The sequence below is a fragment of the Phacochoerus africanus genome, chromosome 14, assembly GCF_016906955.1.
Source record: "Phacochoerus africanus isolate WHEZ1 chromosome 14, ROS_Pafr_v1, whole genome shotgun sequence".
Classification (NCBI taxonomy): domain Eukaryota; kingdom Metazoa; phylum Chordata; class Mammalia; order Artiodactyla; family Suidae; genus Phacochoerus; species Phacochoerus africanus.
This window is the reverse complement of record NC_062557.1, coordinates 54,567,664-54,590,813: the sequence shown is the minus strand read 5'-3', so window position 1 is coordinate 54,590,813 and position 23,150 is coordinate 54,567,664. Positions and strand designations below refer to the sequence as shown.

At 41.7% G+C, this 23,150-nt stretch overlaps 1 protein-coding gene across 1 annotated transcript in view; it reads left to right on the top strand.

The window, feature by feature from the left end:
* Positions 1-22,755, top strand: part of LOC125113907 (myosin-8-like) — a 29,687-nt gene extending 6,932 nt beyond the window's left edge. Inside the window, 28 exon segments of the mRNA XM_047756829.1 lie at positions 56-255; positions 257-409; positions 1,789-1,959; positions 3,085-3,394; positions 3,499-3,566; positions 5,234-5,321; positions 5,406-5,523; positions 5,887-6,010; positions 6,108-6,244; positions 7,973-8,228; positions 11,186-11,428; positions 11,521-11,697; positions 11,777-11,922; positions 12,005-12,095; positions 12,181-12,570; positions 13,240-13,366; positions 13,746-13,864; positions 14,342-14,538; positions 15,932-16,115; positions 16,201-16,366; positions 16,458-16,582; positions 17,760-18,068; positions 18,764-18,967; positions 19,942-20,067; positions 20,157-20,327; positions 20,513-20,617; positions 21,453-21,548; positions 22,540-22,755. Of these exon segments, the coding sequence (XP_047612785.1) occupies positions 56-255; positions 257-409; positions 1,789-1,959; positions 3,085-3,394; positions 3,499-3,566; positions 5,234-5,321; positions 5,406-5,523; positions 5,887-6,010; positions 6,108-6,244; positions 7,973-8,228; positions 11,186-11,428; positions 11,521-11,697; positions 11,777-11,922; positions 12,005-12,095; positions 12,181-12,570; positions 13,240-13,366; positions 13,746-13,864; positions 14,342-14,538; positions 15,932-16,115; positions 16,201-16,366; positions 16,458-16,582; positions 17,760-18,068; positions 18,764-18,967; positions 19,942-20,067; positions 20,157-20,327; positions 20,513-20,617; positions 21,453-21,548; positions 22,540-22,689 (4,751 nt within the window). The 3' untranslated portion in view covers positions 22,690-22,755.
* The last annotated feature ends 395 nt before the right edge of the window (positions 22,756-23,150 follow it).

The following is a 23,150-nucleotide window of genomic DNA, read 5'->3' as shown; positions in this document are numbered from 1 at the left end:
GATTACATTAAAGAGGATATCGCCATTAAACATTTCTCAAACTGTGTCTCTGCAGTTGCTGACAAGGCTGCCTACCTCCAGAGTCTGAACTCTGCTGACCTGCTCAAAGCCCTCTGCTACCCCAGGGTCAAGGTCGGCAATGAGTTTGTCACCAAAGGCCAGACTGTCCAGCAGGCAAGTGCATAACTCTATGAATCTCACACCCCAGGCCTTCAGAACACGTCATTAAAAACTCTAACAGTCATTACCATGTCTAAAGGTGACCAATGCGGTGGGTGCTCTGGCCAAAGCCGTCTACGAGAAGATGTTCCTGTGGATGGTCACCCGCATCAACCAGCAGCTGGACACCAAGCAGCCCAGGCAGTACTTCATCGGCGTCTTGGACATCGCCGGCTTTGAGATCTTTGATGTGAGTTGTCATCCCATTAATCAAAAGTGGGAGAAAAGTCAATTTCGGCTCTGATATACTGGGTATTATCATTCATTTACCTTTGCAGTGTCTACACTGCTTTCTCCAGTACTGCACCCAGAACAAAATACCTAGGACGTAACTGGATTACAGTGGTAGTAATAAAAAAACAGCTAACATTTATTGAGAGGTCTGTATTTCTGGCATTCTGCTAAGCACTTCAAAATGTTACCTCATTTTATCTTCACATCAACCCATGAAGGAGTAACTAATATTACTCCTAGTTCCATGTGGAGAAACATGCAAGAAAATCAAAACACTTGCTAAAGATCCTCCAGTGATATGAAGCAAAGCTAGAACAGGAACCTGGATCTGTAGCATCTGATCCATACACAAGGCACCGCCTATGGGGGAGCAGGGGCCTGAAGTAGAGGCATAGTGACGGTTCATAGTCTCTCCTCTTCCAGGTTCATCTGACACACACCATTTCCTCTCTGGGGCATCAGGTTCATCATCTCTAAAATGAGGATGTCAATTATTAGCAAGACTCTGTCAGATCTTCCACTGCTATACCACATCTGATCCCTACTTTCACTGACCTGACAGGAAGGATTTACCAAGTGTTTGATATGAATAGGAGAGAAATTAGCCTATTAATTTCATTAAAGGTCTTAAGCTTTCCTTAATAATGTGACAGCCAAAAGTGAAAATGTGAACTTTATCTTGAATTAGAGGGTGGGGGTGGTAAAAGAAGTGAAGTTTTGCGGTAAATTACTTTCGCCCTTAAATCTGAACCATTAATCATTGCACTGTACTTCTGTTGTAGTTTTAATGTATATTATTTAATGAACATTATTGCCTATGCAATCTCAGAAGTGGAAGGAGGTAGATTTTATCAGAACTCTTGCTGCGTGATTAATACCTGTGTCTTTAAATAATGCCCAGAAATCATACAAAAGGTTCATGTCAAAATGATCATTTTTCTCCTGGGATTTCTGAAGAAATAATCAGTTTAAATTTCGTTTCATCACTACAATCCACATTATTTTCAATAAAAGATTTTTTCTTTCTTTCTTTTTTTTAAGGCCACAGCCATAGTATATGGAAGTTCCCAGGCTAGGGGTCAAATCTGAGCTGCAACTGCCAGCCTACGCCACAGCCATAGCAATGCAGTATCTGAGCCACATCTGCAACCTACATCACAGCTTGCAGCAATGCCGGATTCTTAACCCACTAAGCGAGGCCAGGGAATCAAACCTACATCCTCACAGACACTAGCCGGGTTCAGCCACAATGGGAATTCCCAATAAAAGATTTTTCAGCAATAAATTCTACTGCTATAAAAATCCATCTAATGTTCACAATTTGGTTTTGTGCAGTTCAACAGCCTGGAGCAGCTGTGCATCAACTTCACCAACGAGAAACTGCAACAGTTTTTCAACCACCACATGTTCGTGCTGGAGCAGGAGGAGTACAAGAAGGAAGGCATTGAGTGGACGTTCATCGACTTCGGGATGGACCTGGCCGCCTGCATCGAGCTCATTGAGAAGGTCTGTTTGATCTCAAAAGAAAACCTAAGCTGTAAGGGTAACTTTCACAAGTGTCTTAAGCAACTATAGAAAGTACTGCTATAATCTTAAATAGACTGGTATCAGAACAAATTAGAGAAGGACTATTTAGAAATGATTCTTTTCAACTTTTACATAAGAGTTTAGTTTCTTTTTTCTTTTTTCTTTTTAGGGTTGTGCCTGTGGCATATGGAAGTTCCCGGGCTAGGGGTTGAATCAGAGCTATAGCTGCCAGCCTACACCACAGCTATAGCAACATGGGATCCAAGCCACATCTTTGACTTACACCACAGCTCACGACAACACCGGATCCTTAACCCACTGGGTGGGGCCTGGGATTGAACCCGTTTCCTCGTGGATACTAGTTGGTTCATTACTGCTGAGCCACAATAGGAACTCATTAGTTTAATTGTGACCAGTTTTGTTCTAACACTGACTTAGATCTAATATTAAAGCAGCATCTCTATTGATATAGTCTGTTTCACTAGAAAAACTACCTCATTAGTTCTAAATCTGTATCCTTTATGATCCAAGATGTCAGCAATAGGAATAACTCTATTTTCTAAATAACAATTAATGCACAGGTAACACAGCTAGGGCTTAGATGAAAAGTAATCTGTTTGGAATTAAGAAGTCAAATTGCTTATGTTTCTTCATAATCTATCTTTAAGGAGATTAAATGCACAATATATCTTTAAGGTTTGAGTTATTTATACTATTAAATTATTGCATATAAAGTAAACATCATTCTAAGTCACTAAGTAAAATAAAAAGTTTGACAATAGATTAATTCACCAAATAGGGAAAAAATGTGATAAATACAGAACATAAATAAATAAATTGCCTCCACACGTTGTGCTGACATTTGGAGTTTTTATCCAGTTATTCTTTGAATTGAAAATAATACTATGGATTCAATGAGAGAAAGAATGGTGGAAAAGTCATGCTAGCGGAAACAAAAGGACTTCTTTCAGCTATGACCCTGGTTTACTTTCTAAATGTATTTAATCAGGAGTGCTCATAATTCAATTCAATCAAATAAGAACCACTGACTCTATCTTTTGAGACAAGATAGACTGACACCAACATCTACTTTTCCGAATTTAGCCACTGGGCATCTTCTCCATCCTGGAGGAGGAGTGCATGTTCCCCAAGGCCACAGACACCTCCTTCAAGAACAAGCTCTATGACCAGCACCTGGGCAAGTCGGCCAACTTCCAGAAGCCCAAGGTGCTCAAGGGCAGGGCCGAGGCCCACTTCTCCCTGATCCACTACGCGGGCACCGTGGACTACAACATTGCTGGCTGGCTGGACAAGAACAAGGACCCCCTGAATGACACAGTGGTGGGGCTGTACCAGAAGTCTGCAATGAAGACTCTGGCCAGTCTCTTTTCTACATACGCTAGTGCTGAAGCCGGTACTTTCCGTGCCCCTTATCTAAAGTAAACCCATTCCCACAGAATGTTCACATACCATGTTAGCCTCCGGGACTCTAATTGATGGGTTTTCTTTTTATCTTAGACAGCGGCACAAAGAAAGGTGCTAAGAAGAAGGGTTCATCTTTCCAGACTGTGTCAGCCCTTTTCAGGGTAAAGTACAAATTTAACTTAAAAAAATATATTCAGTATTTATGAATTATCATAATTATAGACTTAGATAAATTAGGAGGGAATGGAACTATTTCAAATAGTCACTCTTCTCAGGATAGAGCCAAAGCAGTACCTCTCTTGTAGGGTGGAATGCTTTACCCAATTCCTATTATGCTCATCTAACATATTCAGAAATTCCAAAATGACCTTAGAAGCTTTCCTATTCTATAATAAGGCTAATATTTAAGGAAGCACAGCTGCACTTTGGAGCTATCCCTGTGGAAAGCTGTATCTTTATTTCACTACCACAGTCCTTTGAGAGTGTTCCAAAGCCCCTCTTGGAGAACAAACCTGAGATATATATATACTCTTTAAGACATCCTTCCACCAAAACACATTTTTGCCCTCTGAGGGGGATTTAATTTTTTGTAATAGCTGAAAATCACTTAAAGCAAACCTAGTGATTTTTAAATGGACGATTAAACTAGAAAATATCTCTTGAGAATAAGATAACAGTATACTAATGTTGCTACAAATAATATGTTTCTCTGAGATGACTTAAAAACTGGCTCTTCTAAAGGGGAAGGTAAGAAATGGCTGGTCTAATGGGTGCTTTGTCAGGACTTGTATGACTAAGTCTTATTCCCTTAAAACTAAAATGCAGATGCAACATTTCTTGACCTAAACAAGACAACTGCTCTATTTTTTTCTTTCTCACTACCAATTTGCATTATCTCACCAAATATACTCTTGCTTCATCAACTTATTTTTGTACATATTTTGAAGAGTAGAAACTCATACTACTCATTTTTTTTTTTTAATTTCCTGATGGCTACTGAGATATGAAAAAAAAAAAAAAGCAACCCTGCCTTCTCAAAGACTATACCTAAGAAATATTAGGAAATATCTATATGCCAGTTTTCTGTGGTTGAATAAAGCACCATTGTTTGTCATAACCAGTAACTCTTATCACTGGAATAACTCCCCCCATATGCTTCAAACTGTGGATCATTTTCAGGCACCTACGATCCACCCACACAAGGTCATATAGTGTCATGATTTTAGACTCTTCAAAAACAAAAACAGAAACAAAAGGAAAGAGAAAAAAACAAATTACAGGTCCCAGGGAATAATAAACTCAAGAATGGAATGGCAAACATCAGGACCGTTTGCTAACCTAGGTTACCACTGTAAACTGCTACTGTGAAAACAACTAACAGAGAGAGATGAAAGAAACCTTAGAGGTAATCTCAGCTATTTTCAGATGAGGCCCAGAGAGACAAAAAGGATTTTATAGAGTCAAGCAGCTCATTAGTGGCAATGCAAGACTATAGTCTTTTGTCTTCTGATTCCCAGGACAACACTTCCTGTGCATCAAGGCTCCGGAATTCAGTTTGTTTACAGGACAGTTCCTAGGTGTTATAAATGAATACCACGGAGACCTGCATTTCTTCCCAGCACTCTGGCCTCTGGATTATGTGGCAGGCTAGAATGCTTGAGACCTTTAAAATACTGAGCAACTGAAGCCTCAAAGACTTAGATCTGGTAGTTAAAAGAGGTGCCTAGGTTTATTCCATGTAATTACAAAAAAAAAAAAAGAAAGAAAGAAAGAAAAAAGGAATCTGAAATGGACCTTTCTCATCAGTCCCTTTTATATGGTTTTCTAGGAGAACTTAAATAAACTGATGACCAATCTGAGGAGCACTCACCCTCACTTTGTACGGTGTATCATTCCCAATGAAACCAAAACTCCTGGTAAGATCTAAGAGCATGAAATAATCAAACAGGCACCAGTGCGAAATCCAGTGCCCAGTGGTGAGCACTCTGACATCTCTTCAGGGGCCATGGAGCATGAACTCGTCCTGCACCAGCTGAGGTGTAACGGCGTGCTGGAGGGCATCCGCATCTGCAGGAAGGGCTTCCCAAGCAGAATCCTATACGGGGATTTTAAACAAAGGCCAGTGTCTCTCTGTCATGTTGCACTGAATGCTCTGAAGATTTAATCATCTTCCTTCTTGTCCTCTGTTCACTGTATTTCACGTATCCTGCTTAGTAAATATTATTAAGTCAAATAATGTAGTCTTGTGCTGGCAGGGCAGAATACAGGTTAGAAAAAGTGGCATTCCTTAAAAGTAGGAAGGAAGTTGGCATTAGACCATGAAAAAAATAGTACTGTTTTACTACCTGAGCCTAAAGGACAGTTGGATTTTCTACTTTGGCTTTTTCTCTGAGATTTTTATTGACATTTGTTTTTGGTGTGGTTTGATTTTCATATATGACCATACCTCTCTAATTATTCTTTCTTTCTTCAACTAAACAGATACAAAGTTTTAAATGCAAGTGCTATTCCAGATGGACAGTTCATCGACAGCAAGAAGGCTTCGGAGAAACTTCTTGCCTCAATTGATATTGACCACACCCAGTACAAATTTGGACATACAAAGGTATAGCTATCATTTACTTACACCTGATCCAACTAGCTTCTGCCATTTCCGCAACTCCTGTAGTCTGCGGATGACCTGTGGCTTTCCCTCTCTCCAGGTTTTCTTCAAAGCTGGCCTTCTGGGTCTTCTGGAAGAAATGAGAGATGAAAAGTTGGCTCAGATTATAACAAGAACTCAAGCCGTCTGCAGGGGATTCCTGATGAGGGTAGAATATCAGAAGATGCTGCAGAGGAGGTAACAATCCTGCAGAATATCAGGACTGTACTGTAAACCAGCCTTCCTGCTCATTAACTCTTTCATTTTGAGGTTAATAGGAACTTTTTGCCCATTCAGAACACACTCCTACAACACATCAGCCTTTGCCTAACCCCTCACACTTGGATTCCCCTCAAGGCTTCTCTCGTCCCTCAGTTTCTCCCTTTCATTCATCTCATGTCCAGCTGCAGGAGTAATCTGCAGTAAGCACTATTTCCATCATGCCACATCTCAGTGTGTGGTTCCCCGTGGTCTCTCATGTCAAGTCCAAGTTGCCTGTGTGTCTGTCAAGGCCCTCCCTATTCCCACCTCATCTATCATGCCCAACTGCGTAGCCCTTTCCAGGCTGCTGAGCAATGTGCTTATCTCTTACTCTCATGTTTGCACAAGCCCTTTCTTCTCGGCCTAATTTATCCATTTACCAGTTGAGAATGTCCACTTCCCCTTCCCTAATTAACATCATCCAATTCTCTCCACCCAGCACCACTGCGTTCCCTGTCCTCACACACACATTTGCATTCATTCTGCTCATCTACACTTATTTACTTCTCTGTTCTAAGTGTTCCCGAGTCTTTTCCGTGTGTCAGCATCATGGCTTATGTCATGCTACCTGCCTTCTGAGAGTTTCGGTTCCTATAAATTGAACCTGGAGAAATAGAATTTCCATTTTAACAAGCTTGAAGAGACAGACACATTGTTACAAGGTAGTCAAACCTTGTCAGTCTAATGCCACAGTGTGCAGAGGGGTATCTTTTATTACTGTTTTAAAATTTTATTTAAATGAAAGAAATTTTGGAGCTCAATCCAGGCTAAATGCCCTGCAGACATTAACAATCTAACTGTGCAGGTAAGAATGAAGCATCTGAAAGGATTTGAGAAAAACCAGTACATTATGTGAAGATGTTAACAAAAAAAGTTTATAGAACAGACAATTCAGGGATGATTAAAATAAGAGCAGAGGCTTCAAGGAAAACATGATAAATCGTAAGCTCAATTTGGGTGGGGCAGTTCAGAAAGCAAGCCATGCCCTTTCACAGTTTGCATCAGTGTGCCAACAGCCAAGCAGCACAAACAGCTTACTATGCCACATCCATTCCCAAATCATTAATACTGTGAATTCTCAAATAATCTTAAAATGGTACTTGCTGCTCATCTATACAAAGTTCTCCTCCTCTAGAGTCAGTTGCTTGGGTAGAGTGACAGGGGCTTGAAAACACAGAACTGCTCAATATGAGCAGGACACACTGACAAAGTGGTCATACTGAGGACCACTCTGAGTGTCAGGGCATGTGTGTGAAGCCTGCATAAATATACAGAATTTGGAGTTCCCACTGTGGCTCAGCAGTAACAAACCTGACTGGTATACATGAGGACGTGGGTTTGACCCCTGCCCCCCCCCTCCGCTCAGTGGGTTAAGGACCTGGCATTGCCATGAGCTGTGGTGTAGGTCGCAGACACGGCTCAGAGCTGGTATTGCGGTGGCTGTGGCATAGGCCAGCAGCTACAGCTCCGATTAAACCCCTAGCCTGGAAACTGCCATAGGCTGCAGGTGTGCCCCTAAAAAGCCAAAAAATATACAGAATTTGAGATATCATTTATATGTTGGGAGAGGTCATTAAAAGGAGATAATAACATTAAAAAGATAATAAAACAACACTGTCTCCAGTGAGTGGAACAGTCTACACTGATACTTTTCTGTCATTTCAGAGAAGCTCTTTTCTGCATCCAATACAACATCCGAGCCTTCATGAACGTCAAGCACTGGCCCTGGATGAAACTCTTCTTCAAGATCAAGCCTCTGCTCAAGAGCGCAGAGACCGAGAAGGAGATGGCCACCATGAAGGAGGAGTTCCAGAAAACCAAGGATGAACTCGCCAAGTCAGAGGCCAAGAGGAAGGAACTGGAGGAAAAGATGGTGACTCTCTTGAAAGAGAAAAACGACCTGCAGCTCCAGGTTCAGTCTGTGAGTACTCTGCATGCTGAATGCACCACCACGTTACACAGTTTTTCTCGAATTCACACAGACTTTGCATTCACAAATGGCCCTTTCTCAACAAAGAAAATTTCCAGTTGCTTTTTCCAGTATTTCACTTAACTTTCAACATTCCTGTGAGGAAATAAGGTACCCATTACTTTCAAATTGCAAGTGGAAAAATGGGAGATTGAAGAATGTATCTAACCACATCACAAATTTAACAACCATGAAAGAAGCAGTTCAAAGGCAGGTCCCCAAATCTGTCATTTTACTCATTTGCCTTGCCTGCTTCATCCCAGCCTTAAAAGTATAGCCGCATTTTTTTTTTCTGCCATGGTGTACAGCAGCTTGAGTGGAAACTTAGTTTCCAGACCAGGGCTACAGCAGTAAAAGTGCCAAGTAACAACCGCTAGACCCCCCCAGGGAACTCCCTATTTTCTGAATGCAAGTGTATGGGGCTATATACAAGTTCAAGAAAGACAGTTATTCTTATTTCTCTCTGTATCTCTTTTCCCCAACCCCCAAGATCGAGCTCAACAAATTCATCAGCCATTACTTGAACTGAACCAGCAGAGTGGAAGGCAGAGATTCTTCCTTTGATTCAATGCCTAAGTTCTTCTTTTTTGTTTTGTTTTGTCTTTTTGCTTTTTCTAGGGCCGCTCCTGCAGCATATGGAGGTTCCCAGGCTAGGTGTCCAATCGGAGCTGTGGCCACCGGCCTACACCACAGCCACAGCAACATGGGATCCGAGCCTCATCTGCAACCTATACCACAGCCCACGGCAACGCCGGATCCCTAACCCACTGAACAAGGCCAAGGATCAAACCTGCAACCTCATGGTTCCTAGTCTGATTTGTTAACCACTGCTCCACAACGGGAACTCCAATGCCTAAGTTCTTAAGGTCTCTGTTTATTGGTTCAAGAAGGAGTTATAACCAGAGTGGGGTAGGTTTGGAACCAGCACTCTGGCCAAATATAACCTCCTATCTCCCTGATTCAACAAGCCCAACAATGTCATGAAGAAACCTGTAAAAAGGATAGCTTCTGGAGTTCCCGTCGTGGCGCAGTGGTTAACGAATCCAACTAGGAACCATGAGGTTGCGGGTTCGGTCCCTGCCCTTGCTCAGTGGGTTAACGATCTGGCGTTGCCGTGAGCTGTGGTGTAGGTTGCAGACGCGGCTCGGATCCCGCGTTGCTGTGGCTCTGGCGTAGGCCGGTGGCTACAGCTCCGATTCAACCCCTAGCCTGGGAACCTCCATATGCCACGGGAGTGGCCCAAGAAATAGCAACAACAACAACAACAACAAAAAAGACAAAAAGACAAAAAAAAAAAAGGATAGCTTCCTTAAAATTCTGAGGCTTTTTCAACTTTTCCTTCTGATAAAATCACTTATATGATGGTTACATTTTCCTTAAAGCACAGTATCACAGCCTCTTCATCTTAGCTTCTTTTCATAGGTATTCTCATTACTCAGTAAGTAAATATTCACTTGTTTATCACCATTAAAAATAAAAGCTTAGCTTCTTTTCATAGGTATTCTCATTACTCACTAAGTAAATATTCACTTGTTTATCACCATTAAAAATAAAAGCTTAGCTTCTTTTCATAGGTATTCTCATTACTCACTAAGTAAATATTCACTTGTTTATCACCATTAAAAATGAAAGCAGGAGTTCCTGTCATGGCGCAGTGGTTAGTGAATCTGACTGGGAGCCATGAGGTTATGGGTTCGATCCCTGGCCTTGCTCAGTGGGTTAACGATCCGGCGTTGCCGTGAGCTGTGGTGTAGATTGCAGACACGGCGTGGATCCCGAGTTGCTGTGGCCCTGGCATAGGCTGGCGGCTACAGCTCCGATTCAACCCCTAGCCTGGGAAACCTCCATATGCCATGGGAGCTGCCCTAGAAAAGGCAAAAAGACAATAATAATAATAATAATAATAATAAATAAAAGCAAAGACTGAAAAAAAAGTGTTTCGTTATGGTGCAGTGGATTAAGGATCTGGCATCATCACTGCAGTGCTCAGGTCACTGAAATGGCATGGGTTCAGTCCCTGACCCAGGAACTTTCATATGCTGCAGATGTGGCCGAATAAATAAATAAAAGCAAAGGAGCCCTGGGAAATCCCTGTTATCATCCATTTAAGCATTTTAAAAACTTAAGATATAAACAAACATTGAGAAGTTAAAGATCTTCCCTGGGGCCAAAATAATTAGTGCTGAACTAATTTTCATGAGTTCTTTAGTCACTTAGAGAAACTTTATTGACATAAGTAATTTCTCAAAATTATAAGTTCGTAGGTATTCTAAAATTCATTTTGTGACTAATAAGTAATTCTTAAAATGGAAATGGAAATCTTGGACAGTTACAGCACTACGACGGACTATCAGGGAGGTCTGAGTGTACATGGGAATGTACTCCTAGGCATAAAATTATTTATGTTCTTTTTTTCTTTTTTAATTCAATCTAACAGTTGTTTGAGGCAAGAAAGGAATGATCACAACCAAAACTAACCAATTTGATTAAGTTGAAAGCTTCAAATATTATAGCTGAAATGTTCTTAGTCATTTATTCCAACCCTTTTAATTGGATGAGATCACTAAAAATAAGAAAAACAAAGCAATCTGCCCAAGGTCATACATATAGAGGCAAATTTGGGCAAGAACCCAGGCTTCCTTGGGTCCCTCCACTCTTGTATACAATACTTTTTAAAACAGTCAACTGCTTTAATCCAGTCATTTTTCAGACTAATTTGCTTCTAAATCTACAGTTCCACATCTAATTAGCTACATTTATCCAGACAATGTAATAATGTTCAATTAAGTTTAATTCATATTCACACTGAAAAATTCATTATCATTCAATAAACACTACTATTTTGTGCAAGGAACAAGTTCCCAACTAAATAACAAATTCTCTAAATAGCTCAATGAATCTTTCCACAGGAAGCTGATGCCTTGGCTGATGCAGAGGAAAGGTGTGAGCAACTGATTAAAAACAAAATCCAGCTGGAGGCCAAAATCAAGGAGGTGACTGAGAGAGCTGAGGATGAGGAAGAGATCAATGCCGACCTGACAGCCAAGAAGAGGAAACTGGAGGATGAGTGCTCAGAACTGAAGAAAGACATCGATGACCTTGAGCTGACACTGGCCAAGGTTGAAAAGGAGAAACATGCCACAGAGAACAAGGTAGGAACCATATTTCTACATAGCATGTAGAGAATCTGCCATCTAATTAAACTGCTTTAGAATAGAGATAATCTTCGCCTTGACCTTTCTAGGTGAAAAACCTCACGGAAGAGATGGCAGGCCTGGACGAAACCATTGCAAAGCTGACCAAGGAGAAGAAGGCCCTCCAGGAGGCCCACCAGCAGACCCTGGATGACCTGCAGGCAGAAGAGGACAAAGTCAACACCCTGAACAAAGCTAAAGCCAAGCTAGAGCAGCAAGTGGATGATGTAAGTGTATTTTTAATATGACCTGAAAATTTATTAAAAATATACTTTTAATTCCTAACAAGGTTTACTTTCTCATTAGCTTGAAGGGTCTCTGGAGCAAGAAAAGAAACTTCGAATGGATCTAGAAAGAGCTAAGAGGAAACTGGAGGGTGACCTAAAATTGGCCCAAGAATCCATAATAGATATAGAAAATGACAAACAACAGCTTGATGAGAAACTTAAAAAGTAGGAACTCCAGAAAAAAATTCTATGCAACATCATCTTCAATTCATGTGGGTACTAATATGTCTTGTTCTTCTGTCTAAAGGAAAGAATTTGAAATCAGCAATCTGCTAAGCAAAATTGACGATGAGCAGGCGGTAGAAATTCAACTACAGAAGAAGATCAAAGAGTTGCAGGTCAGTCATCACACCTCTATTTGTTTCTGTACCCAAAGCCCTGAACTTTAGATGAGTTCCCGTTAATGTGCTGCATCTCTGCCAGGCCCGCATTGAGGAGCTTGAAGAGGAGATCGAGGCAGAGCGGGCCTCCAGGGCCAAAGCAGAGAAGCAGCGCTCCGACCTCTCCCGGGAACTGGAGGAGATCAGCGAGAGGCTGGAAGAAGCCGGAGGGGCGACGTCAGCCCAGATTGAGATGAACAAGAAGCGCGAGGCTGAGTTCCAGAAGATGCGCCGGGACCTGGAGGAGGCCACCCTGCAGCATGAGGCCACGGCAGCTGCTCTTAGGAAGAAGCACGCAGACAGCGTGGCTGAGCTAGGGGAGCAAATCGACAACCTGCAGAGGGTCAAGCAGAAGCTGGAGAAGGAGAAGAGTGAGCTGAAGATGGAGATTGATGACCTCAGCAGTAATGCAGAGACCATTTCCAAAGCCAAGGTACTCACTACTATCCTTAAATGAGGGTAATCAATAACCTATAAGAACCTCCATCACTCTGTCATTAAACACTGTTTGTAGGCACTGATCTCAAGTTTTCTATTCTAATATATTCCATTCTATTCCATTTTTTTAAATGCTGGATATGACTAAGATTATTTCAAAATCTACCTTATCCAAGTGTCAGTATCCAGTACCACTGAGATAAACGAATAAGCCCCAATAATGACCATTTTAGAAACATTTTGCACCCACCATGCTTGACGTCTAGCATGTTCCATAGAGTTGGTACCATAAGTTCCTACTCACACACAATATTCTTAAAAATATTTTAAGAATCATGTGTTGGAGTTCCCTTTGTGGCTCAGTGGTTAACGAACCCAACTAATATCCATGAGGACGTGGGTTCGATCCCTGGCCTTGCTCAGTGGGTTAAGGATCCAGCATTCCTGTGAGCTGTAGTGTAGGCCTCAGATGCAGCTGGGATCCCTCATTGCTATGGCTGGGGTGTAGGCCGACAGCTACAGCTCCGATTCAACCCCAAGCCTGGGAACGTCTATATGCCATGGGTGTGGCCCTAGAGAGACAAAAAAAAAAAAAAAAGAATCAAGTGTTAACATCTTTTTACTGCATTCAGTATCTTGTCTTTCACTGCCATACATCCCATAGGGAAACCTGGAAAAGATGTGCCGCACTCTAGAAGATCAAATGAGTGAACTTAAGACAAAGGAGGAAGAGCAGCAGCGGCTGATCAATGACCTGACAGCTCAAAGAGCACGCCTGCAGACAGAAGCTGGTAAAGCTTTGAGTCCTGCAACTATGTCCTAGACGAAAGCAATTCCAGGAGTGTGAATTAACAGCAATACTACCGTATTAAAGAGGGGTAAACAACCTACCAGAATTTGCTGAGAAGAAAAAAAAAAAAAAAGAATCAGCAGACTGGTTTACTTGTTATACTCCTACAGAGATACTGCTTTTTAAAAAATCTCTACTTCTAGCCAGTTCTGTAACAATATTTAGAATTAAATAAAATACATATTTGTCATATATAATATATATATATACACACACATATATATATATATATATATATATATATATATATATACACACACACAAACGTTAGGCTTATTTGTTTATGCTGTTAACAATTCTTTTACTCCTCTGATCCTTAGGTGAATATTCACGACAACTGGATGAGAAAGATGCTTTGGTCTCTCAACTTTCAAGGACTAAACAAGCATCTACTCAGCAGATTGAGGAGCTAAAACGTCAGCTAGAGGAAGAAACGAAAGTAAGTTTTACCAAAGATCTTCTTGGCTAATCAAAATTAAACATGTTTTTCCACAGAAAAGAAACTCATGGACTTGGAGAACAGACTTGTGGTTACCAAAGAGGAGGGGGAGAAGTGGGTTGGACTGGGAATCTGGGGTTAACTATTGCATTTGGAGTAGATAAGCAATGAGATCCTGCTGTATAGCACTGGGAACTATATCTAGTCACTTGTTGTGTGGCATGATGGAGGATAATGTGAGAAAAATAATGTGTATATATACATATGTGTGTGTGTGTGTGAGAGAGAGAGAGAGAGACTGGGTCGATTTTCTGTATAGTAGAAAAATGACAGAACACTGTAAACCAACTATAATGGAAAAAATAAAAATCATTAAAATAAATAAATAAAAATTAATGTGTTCAATTAGGTTCCACTTTAAGTGTATAAATTAAACTGAAAAAATAAATTTAAGTCACTAAACTTCTCCTTCCACAGGCCAAGAATGCCCTGGCGCACGCCCTGCAGTCCTCCCGCCACGACTGCGACCTGCTGCGGGAACAGTATGAGGAGGAGCAGGAAGCCAAGGCCGAGCTGCAGAGGGCGCTGTCCAAGGCCAACAGCGAGGTTGCCCAGTGGAGGACCAAGTACGAGACGGACGCCATCCAGCGCACCGAGGAGCTGGAGGAGGCCAAGTGTGTACCGTGAACTCTGGAGGCGGGAAATGACATGGCTTCCTAGCTGCCCAACTCAGCAACTCCCTGAAACGGCTGTGATAATGAGGATGCTAACATGACAACAGCAGAAGCTAACATTTACTGAGTGCATACTATGTGTCAAATGCTACTATATATTAACTCATTCGGTATTCGTAGCAATGTTACGTTGCATTGTTATTGGTATACATACTTTACAGGTGACGAAATTGAGACTAGGAGAGATTAACCAACTAACACAAGAGTATATAATTAATACATAGTACAGCTGGGATTAGGACCGACATTCTGATTCCAGAGACCACCTTCTTCAGTACTGTAGTACAAAGACAGATCCCTTAAAACTCATGTTGGAGGCCACCAAACCATGCATAATATCCAGGGTGAGTCAGAATAGAGTAAAGCCTTAGTCTGTGTACAGACCAAAGGAGACTTTCAGGTAGACCTTCTAGAGCATTAGGGCTAAAGTTTTTTGTGTATATTAGGCATGTACAGTTGGCACACAATTGAGAGTAAAGCAAGAATGTAGACAATTCAGAAGGAAAAAAAAAAAAAAACCTGCCTTTGCTAAGAATGAGTGAATTGTCCTGATTTATTAATCTATTTCTTTCTCTGGTGAGAGACTGTTCAAATATTTATCATTAGAATAAACTGGCTATTTTTCTACAGGGAAAAAGTATACAAGTAAAATGAAAAGTCTGCGAAAGAAGAATATACCCAATATATTTGTGCCCAATAAAATACCTAGTTAGTCTCAAATCCTTTTTGGAATGATATGAGATATATAAATCAATCAATAAAATTGCCCTGGCTAATCCTTCTCCATATCATACTCAATGAGAAGCCATGAAAATCCTGAAATCTTATGCAGTAAAGTACATGTCAACTCCAACAATAACCCCTAAGAATGCAAAAACACAAAGGACTACTGGAGTTCCTGTCGTGGCTAATAGGAAGCAAATCTGACTAGTATCCATGAGGATGCAGGTTCGATCCCTGGCCTTTCTCAGTAGGTTAAGGATCTGGCATTGCCGTGAGCTGTGGGGTAGGTGGCAGACATGACTCGGATCCTGAGTTGCTGTGGCTGTGGCACAGGCCAGCAGCTAGGGCTCCGATTGGCCCCCTGGCCTGGGAACTTCCATATGCCACGGGTGCAGCCCTAAAAAGACAAAAAAAAAAAAAAAAAAGGACTTGAGTTCACTACTTTGGATCTTTTCATAGTTGATCAATCTAGAACTGTGTTCTGACTACCACAGTTTTGAAAACCATACTACTTGACATTATAGAAATAGGACCGTGAAAGGGGGCCCAGGAAGTTATCACTTGCCCTTATTCCTGACCTCTTTCCTTAAATGCCTGGCTAACTTTTCAGGAAGAAGCTGGCCCAGCGTCTGCAGGAAGCTGAGGAACATGTAGAAGCCGTGAACGCCAAGTGCGCCTCCCTTGAGAAGACCAAGCAGCGGCTCCAGAATGAGGTCGAGGACCTCATGCTCGATGTGGAGAGGTCCAATGCTGCCTGTGCGGCTCTGGATAAGAAGCAGAGGAATTTTGACAAGGTAGCCCCAGCCTGCTCAAACTCCATCGGTGTTTTACTTTGTCTCCCATTCTCCTTCCATCACCTGACAGTTTACCACTTTTCAGGTCCTATCAGAATGGAAACAAAAGTATGAGGAAACTCAGGCTGAACTTGAGGCCTCCCAGAAGGAGTCTCGTTCACTCAGCACTGAGCTGTTCAAGGTCAAGAATGCCTACGAGGAATCCCTGGACCAACTTGAAACGCTAAAGAGGGAAAATAAGAACTTGCAGCGTGAGTGCTCTTGAACTTTCCTACCCAACCTGGCCCTGGCAGGACCTATGCTGCATCAGTCTGACCACTTCTCCCTTCGGTTCACCCACAGAGGAGATTTCTGACCTCACGGAGCAGATTGCAGAGGGAGGGAAGCAAATCCATGAATTGGAAAAAATAAAGAAGCAACTGGAACAAGAGAAATGTGATATTCAGGCTGCCTTAGAGGAAGCAGAGGTATATATGATGATGCTGTAGGAGGAAAATCAAAGATAAACAGTGGTAAAAACACTCAGTGGGCAATGGTACTATGAGATGGATCCATTATTACACAGCAGATGAGAATCTGAACTCATATAATCCTGGCGAAGGGCAATTTGGCAGTAATTATCAAAAGTCTTAAAAATGTAATACCATGTCCTGTAAGTTTTATTTCTAAGAATCTATCGCAAGAAAATTATCTTAAATGGAGGCAGAGGAGTTCCCGTCGTGGCGCAGTGGTTAACGAATCCGACTAGGAACCATGAGGTTGCGGGTTCGGTCCCTGCCCTTGCTCAGTGGGTTAACGATCCGGCGTTGCCGTGAGCTGTGTGTGGCGTAGGTTGCAGACGCGGCTCGGATCCTGCGTTGCTGTGGCTCTGGTGTAGGCCGGTGGCTACAGCTTTGATTCGACCCCTAGCCTGGGAACCTCCATATGCCGCGGAAGCTGCCCAAAGAAATAGCAAAAAAAAAAAATGGAGGCAGAGCTTTAAACACATGATGTCGAATCCCAAAAACAAGGTGAAGCAAACTACAGAACACCCGTAGTTGTACATATATGGGAAGATATTTATGGCAGAGAGTAATTTTTAAAGCAGGGCACACATTTGCATATACAATATAATTCTGTCATGAGGAGATAGCTATAAATAAGGGGAAAACTAGAAAAATGCACCCCATTAAAATTGTGCCTCTGAGTGGAAGCACAGAGGAAATTTTTCTTTTTTTATAAATCACCCCATATTCTACAGTGAACATATATTTTATAATTAGATATATATATATATATAGACATTTTACAACTGAGAATTTCTACAATAGGATTTAGTATATCACACATGAACATTTTAAGTTATAAAACAGATTGAGAGTTCCTGCTTATTATACACAAGTTTAATCATGTAATTTTTGTTAGTACTCATATGAATAATATGCATCTATCACTTTATACTTTACAAAGCACCCTTATGACAGAGCTGCCCCATAAAATCCACAACTGAATAAAAGGGAAATTTCCCTAGTAGGCTCCTTCAAGTATCGTATTGCACTCTGTAAAATTAGGCGAATTCATATTAGCAAGAGTTTGGCTCACAAGGAAATATACTCCAGAGAGCCAACTCACTTTCCATGATTAACTGATCACTATTTCGTTAAGGCATCGCTTGAACATGAAGAGGGAAAGATCCTGCGCATCCAGCTGGAGCTGAACCAAGTCAAGGCCGACGTTGATAGAAAAATTGCCGAAAAAGATGAGGAAATTGAACAGCTGAAGAGGAACCACATTAGAGTGGTAGAGTCCATGCAGAGCACGCTGGATGCTGAGATCAGGAGCAGGAATGATGCCCTGAGAGTCAAGAAGAAGATGGAAGGAGATTTGAATGAAATGGAAATCCAGCTGAACCACGCCAACCGCTTGGCAGCAGAGAGCTTGAGGAACTACAGGAACACCCAAGGCATCCTCAAGGTAAATGCGTTCACATTAACTGCTCAGGCAAGTCAGGGAGGTAACCCATCTTCCATTCATCACAACGGCTTCTGGTTAAACTATCCATTTTTTTTTCTATTAAATTATAAACTATACAGTTCATAGTATGGAGGTAGCTAAATTAAGTACACAGAGTATAATATTAAAAAAATATATTGTGTACCAAAAAAGAACACACACACACACAAAACAGAAGCCCAGAGATAAGCTATGATAGGAGGGAAATTACAAAACTTTGATACCAATAGGCCTGAGGTTGAGTCTTGGTTTTTGTCACTTACCAGCTGTGTGACTTTAGGCAAGTTATTTAACCTCTCAGAACCTCTGTTTCTTCTACAAAATACAAATGAAACCACCCCCTACACATGGTTACTTGTGACGATCGAGTGCAGTAACAGATGTCAACCACTGGGTAAAGCGTATGGAAGACGCTCCATACCTGATAGACACTGGTGACCTGCACGTGAAAAATAACAGTTGATGGCATACACACAACAAGAATCTGTCTCCTGATAATTCTCTCTCACCTAAGCTGGTGACACCACCACTTCGACGCTCATTCAAATGACAGGCCTGTCATTTCCTGTTCCTGGCGCCAGCCGGTTCCTCCGGTTCATCTCCTGGGATGTTCACATCCCCCTCAGAGTGTCCAAGGGCCTCTATTAACTTAACAGGACACCCAGCTCCACCTGGACGACGCTCTCCGAGGCCAGGAGGACCTGAAGGAGCAGCTGGCCATCGTGGAGCGCAGAGCCAGCCTGCTGCAGGCTGAGGTGGAGGAGCTGCGGGCCACTCTGGAGCAGACGGAGAGGAGCAGGAAAATTGCAGAACAGGAGCTTCTGGATGCCAGTGAGCGAGTCCAGCTCCTGCACACCCAGGTGGGACCCTCATATCAACAAATGCTGACGTACTGTGAAGCAATGAATCAGGATTATAACTGGAAGCACTCCATTTTTAAAAATATGTATATATGTTAAAGGATGGGGGATATGCTTTAAGATATTGATTGTAATTATCTTGGAGTGATGGGACCTTAGCTGATTTTTTTGATGGGCATTCTTTTTTGTCTTTTTTAGATTTTCTACCAAAAAGGAGCAAGGGTATTACTTTTACATTTTAAAATGAAATTTAATTCTAGATTATTTCAAAAACCATGATGTGGAATAAAACTGAGTAAGGATTCCCACTGACTTCAAAATCTGGCACTATGTCAAGTAGCCTCATCAGGAGTGCTTCGGCACTCAGCACTGCTGAGTTTACTGTCTCTGTGCCTTGCAGGACATTTATCATTGCTGACCTGCCTGGGCATGAAATTTAGAAGCCCAGGTCATTGTGACAACCAAAAATATCCACCTCAGACGTTTCCAAACACCCACTGAGTTGGTCTTGCTTTCCCTAGAGAACCACCAGGTTGAAATCATAAGAAAATGTTTTCGTAACAGTCATTCAGTATTCCCCAAGGGAGCAAACCATTCAGGTTAACAGACTATATTCCTTCTAATTGAGAAACTCTCACTGCCAGGCTCTCATAAAAATAATCTATTCTTTCCTAATGTTTCCAACCTTTAAAGGAGAGCATACTGGTGATGTCTGGTTGACATATAATTGAAAAAACAAGTAATTAATATAGGCATTCTCGAACCTCCAAACTCCTTATGCATAAATCAAATGGATGTAGGGATAGCGTGGGGGGGACCAACCTTACCGATGATTAACATTTTGCACTGAACAAATATTTAAAGTTTAGTGAAATGTTGCCATTAGGTCCCCTGCATGAGCCAACAAGTAAGAAACCGGTAAAATCCCAACTGTGCAAACTGTAAGTCTTATGAATTTCCACTATTTTTGACAGAACACCAGCCTGATCAACACCAAGAAGAAATTAGAAAGTGATATTTCACAACTCCAGAGTGAAGTGGAAGAAGTAATCCAAGAGTCACGCAACGCAGAAGAGAAGGCCAAGAAGGCCATCACTGATGTGAGCAAGATGAGCATCTGTTTAGCAATACATGTGTGTTACCTGCTATTTTTGAGTTTCTTTATTGCCCTGGTTTATTTACTAATTAGGCAGCCATGATGGCCGAGGAGCTGAAGAAGGAGCAGGACACCAGCGCCCACCTGGAGCGGATGAAGAAGAACCTGGAACAGACGGTGAAGGACCTGCAGCACCGCCTGGATGAGGCGGAGCAGCTGGCCCTGAAGGGCGGGAAGAAGCAGATCCAGAAACTGGAGGCCAGAGTGGGTCTCTCAATCCCTCTGAATCTGGGAAGGGAAAGGGGCGCTCCTCTATCCTTCTCTCTTCTTATATACTGACTCCCATCCCTCTCCTGGGGCTGGAGACAGCCACCCAATATCTTCAGTAGGTCCCAAGTTAATTAATATCCCTCCAAGACTGACTATATAAATATCTTTCTTGATTGTAGGTACGTGAACTTGAAGGAGAAGTTGAAAGCGAGCAGAAACGTAACGCTGAGGCTGTTAAAGGTTTGCGGAAACATGAGAGAAGAGTAAAGGAACTCACCTACCAGGTAAGGGGAAGAACTTGCTGGACTATCCAGACTTCCTGCCCAAAGGGAAATTAAAAACCTGGTGATGGTTTATGTGGCATTCACAGACAGGAACACATTAACTTGATCTATACAAGGGGCAAATGATGTAACTGCTTATCACAGACCCTTTCCTAAGCTAGGAAAATCAGGAAGGCCTTTAGATAAATAGCACAAGCAAGGAAAGAATATAGGTTTCAACGCCATATAAACTGGTATTAATCCTGGTTTGGCCTCTCTTACTTTTTCAACTTGGATAAGTTACTTAACATTCTACACCTTAATTGAAGAACTCCCGTCATGGCTCAGTGGTTAATGAAGCCGACTAATACCCATGAAGACGAGGGTTAGATCCCTGGTCTTTCTCAGTGGTTAAGGATCCAGCATTGCTGTGAGCTCTGGTGTAGGCTGCAGACAAGGCGCAGATCCCAAGTTGCCACAGCTGTGGTGTAGGCCAGTAGCTATAGCTCTGATTTAACCCCCTAGCCTGGGAACTTCCATATACCATGGGTGTGGCCCTAAAAAGACAATAAATAAATAAATAAACCTTAACTCATCACCTATAAGAGAGAATGATAACATCTACTCACCAGAGTAGGGAGTAAGGATTAGAGATATGTGTGATTCTCCAATATAGTACCTGCACACAGTGGGTGTTTCACCAGAGTGGCCACTGTTAATACCATGAAGGAAGCCTCATAGTTGACCGTGCTTTCCCCAGGCCCACCTGTCATCTTACCAAAGTGATTTATTTTACCACCTAGGGTAGTTTTATTTCATTGGACTGAATGCTGACCATTTTTTTTCGAACTTCCAGACTGAGGAAGACCGCAAAAATATTCTCAGGCTGCAGGACTTGGTAGATAAATTACAGGCGAAGGTGAAATCATACAAGAGACAAGCTGAGGAGGCTGTAAGTATCTTTAAACCCTTAAGAAGAAAACTTTTTTTAGGGTACAGGATGTATTAAGAGAATGTGTTAATGAGAAAAAAAAAGACAAAGAATGTCAATCATATTTTAAGAGAAATGATATAAACATAAAGTTACCCCAACTCCTCATTATCGATTAAGACTTCAAGAGGAAATATTTTTATTATTAAGCAATTTGTGGGGGTTGGAGGAAAACAAGAAAGTTCCAAATAAACTACCTTACTTGACAGTTACAAAGAATATCCAGTAGAACATCTAATTAACACCACAATAAATACTCCTCTCCTTCTAGAAAGCCACAAAATCAGGTGTTCCCAAAACTCAAACATAAATCTTTTACCCCAACTGACCCCTTCACTCACTACCAGTGTTATCAGCAGGGCTCACCCCTGCACGTTTGCTGTAGCACATTAGGATTTGCTGCAAGATTCTCCACTTCACTTTTCCTGGTCCTTCCCCACTCTTTCAGACACAACAGAGTGGGTACGAGGTAAGGAAAGGGAACACAGAAGGGAGAGACACAAATGGCAGTAAGTCCAACCAACAGAGGACTTTCTTCCTAGCCCCATTTCCCCCCCATCTCTGTCTGTATCAGTCATCAAAAATACATGGCAAAAAAAAATTTTAAGAGGCATTTTCCTGAAGTTATAATTTGACCTTGCACTTACTTTCTAAACTCCATGAGCATACATGGGTCTCCCCTCCTTTCCATCAGTCCACACATAATAAATGAATTTCACATATATACAGGGTTGTGTAATGAGCTTATGTCTTCTGTCTCAAAATCATTTCTTCTTTCATTTTTTTAGAGTAAAAAATATAATTGAAGTTAAACTTCTGCCTGGATTTGAAGTCAGATATGGCAAACAGACCATAAGAAGGAAATATCTGAGTTGAGGAAATAATACCTTTTGGTCACAAGTTCAGTGAGAACCACAAAGTCTAATTCTCACAACTTTATCTCCATTCTTAGGAGGAACAATCCAACGCCAATCTTGCCAAAATCCGCAAGCTCCAGCATGAGCTGGAAGAGGCCGAGGAACGGGCTGACATTGCTGAGTCCCAGGTCAACAAGCTGCGGGTCAAGAGCCGGGAGATCCACCCAAAAGTCAGTGCAGAGTGAACATATTTGCCTGATGCTGCCAAGGGGCTACAGAAGGCACAAAATGTGCTATTCTGGGTCACTTGCTTTGTGAGGTCCTACTCTTAACGTTGAAAAAATTAAAACTACAGTGAACTTCTAAATTGAACCAAACTCACTTTTTTTTTTTCTTTTTTTTCTTATTTCTGGCACCAGCGTGCAGCAGCTTGGTGTGGGATCTCAGTTCCCAGATGACAGAATGAACTCAGGCCATAGTGGTGAAAGCACTGAATCCTAACCACAAGACCACCAGGGAACTCCCCAGACTGTCATTTTTTATTTCCAAAATTATCTGTTCTCAAACACAGTTCTTACTTAGCTATCATTTAGTACTATATATGGCTCTGCAGAACATTCAATATTTGTATCTCCTGCACCAGCCAGCTTCCCCTTTCCCATCTCCATTTCCACCTCTACAACACAGGTACCCACACGCAGAGACA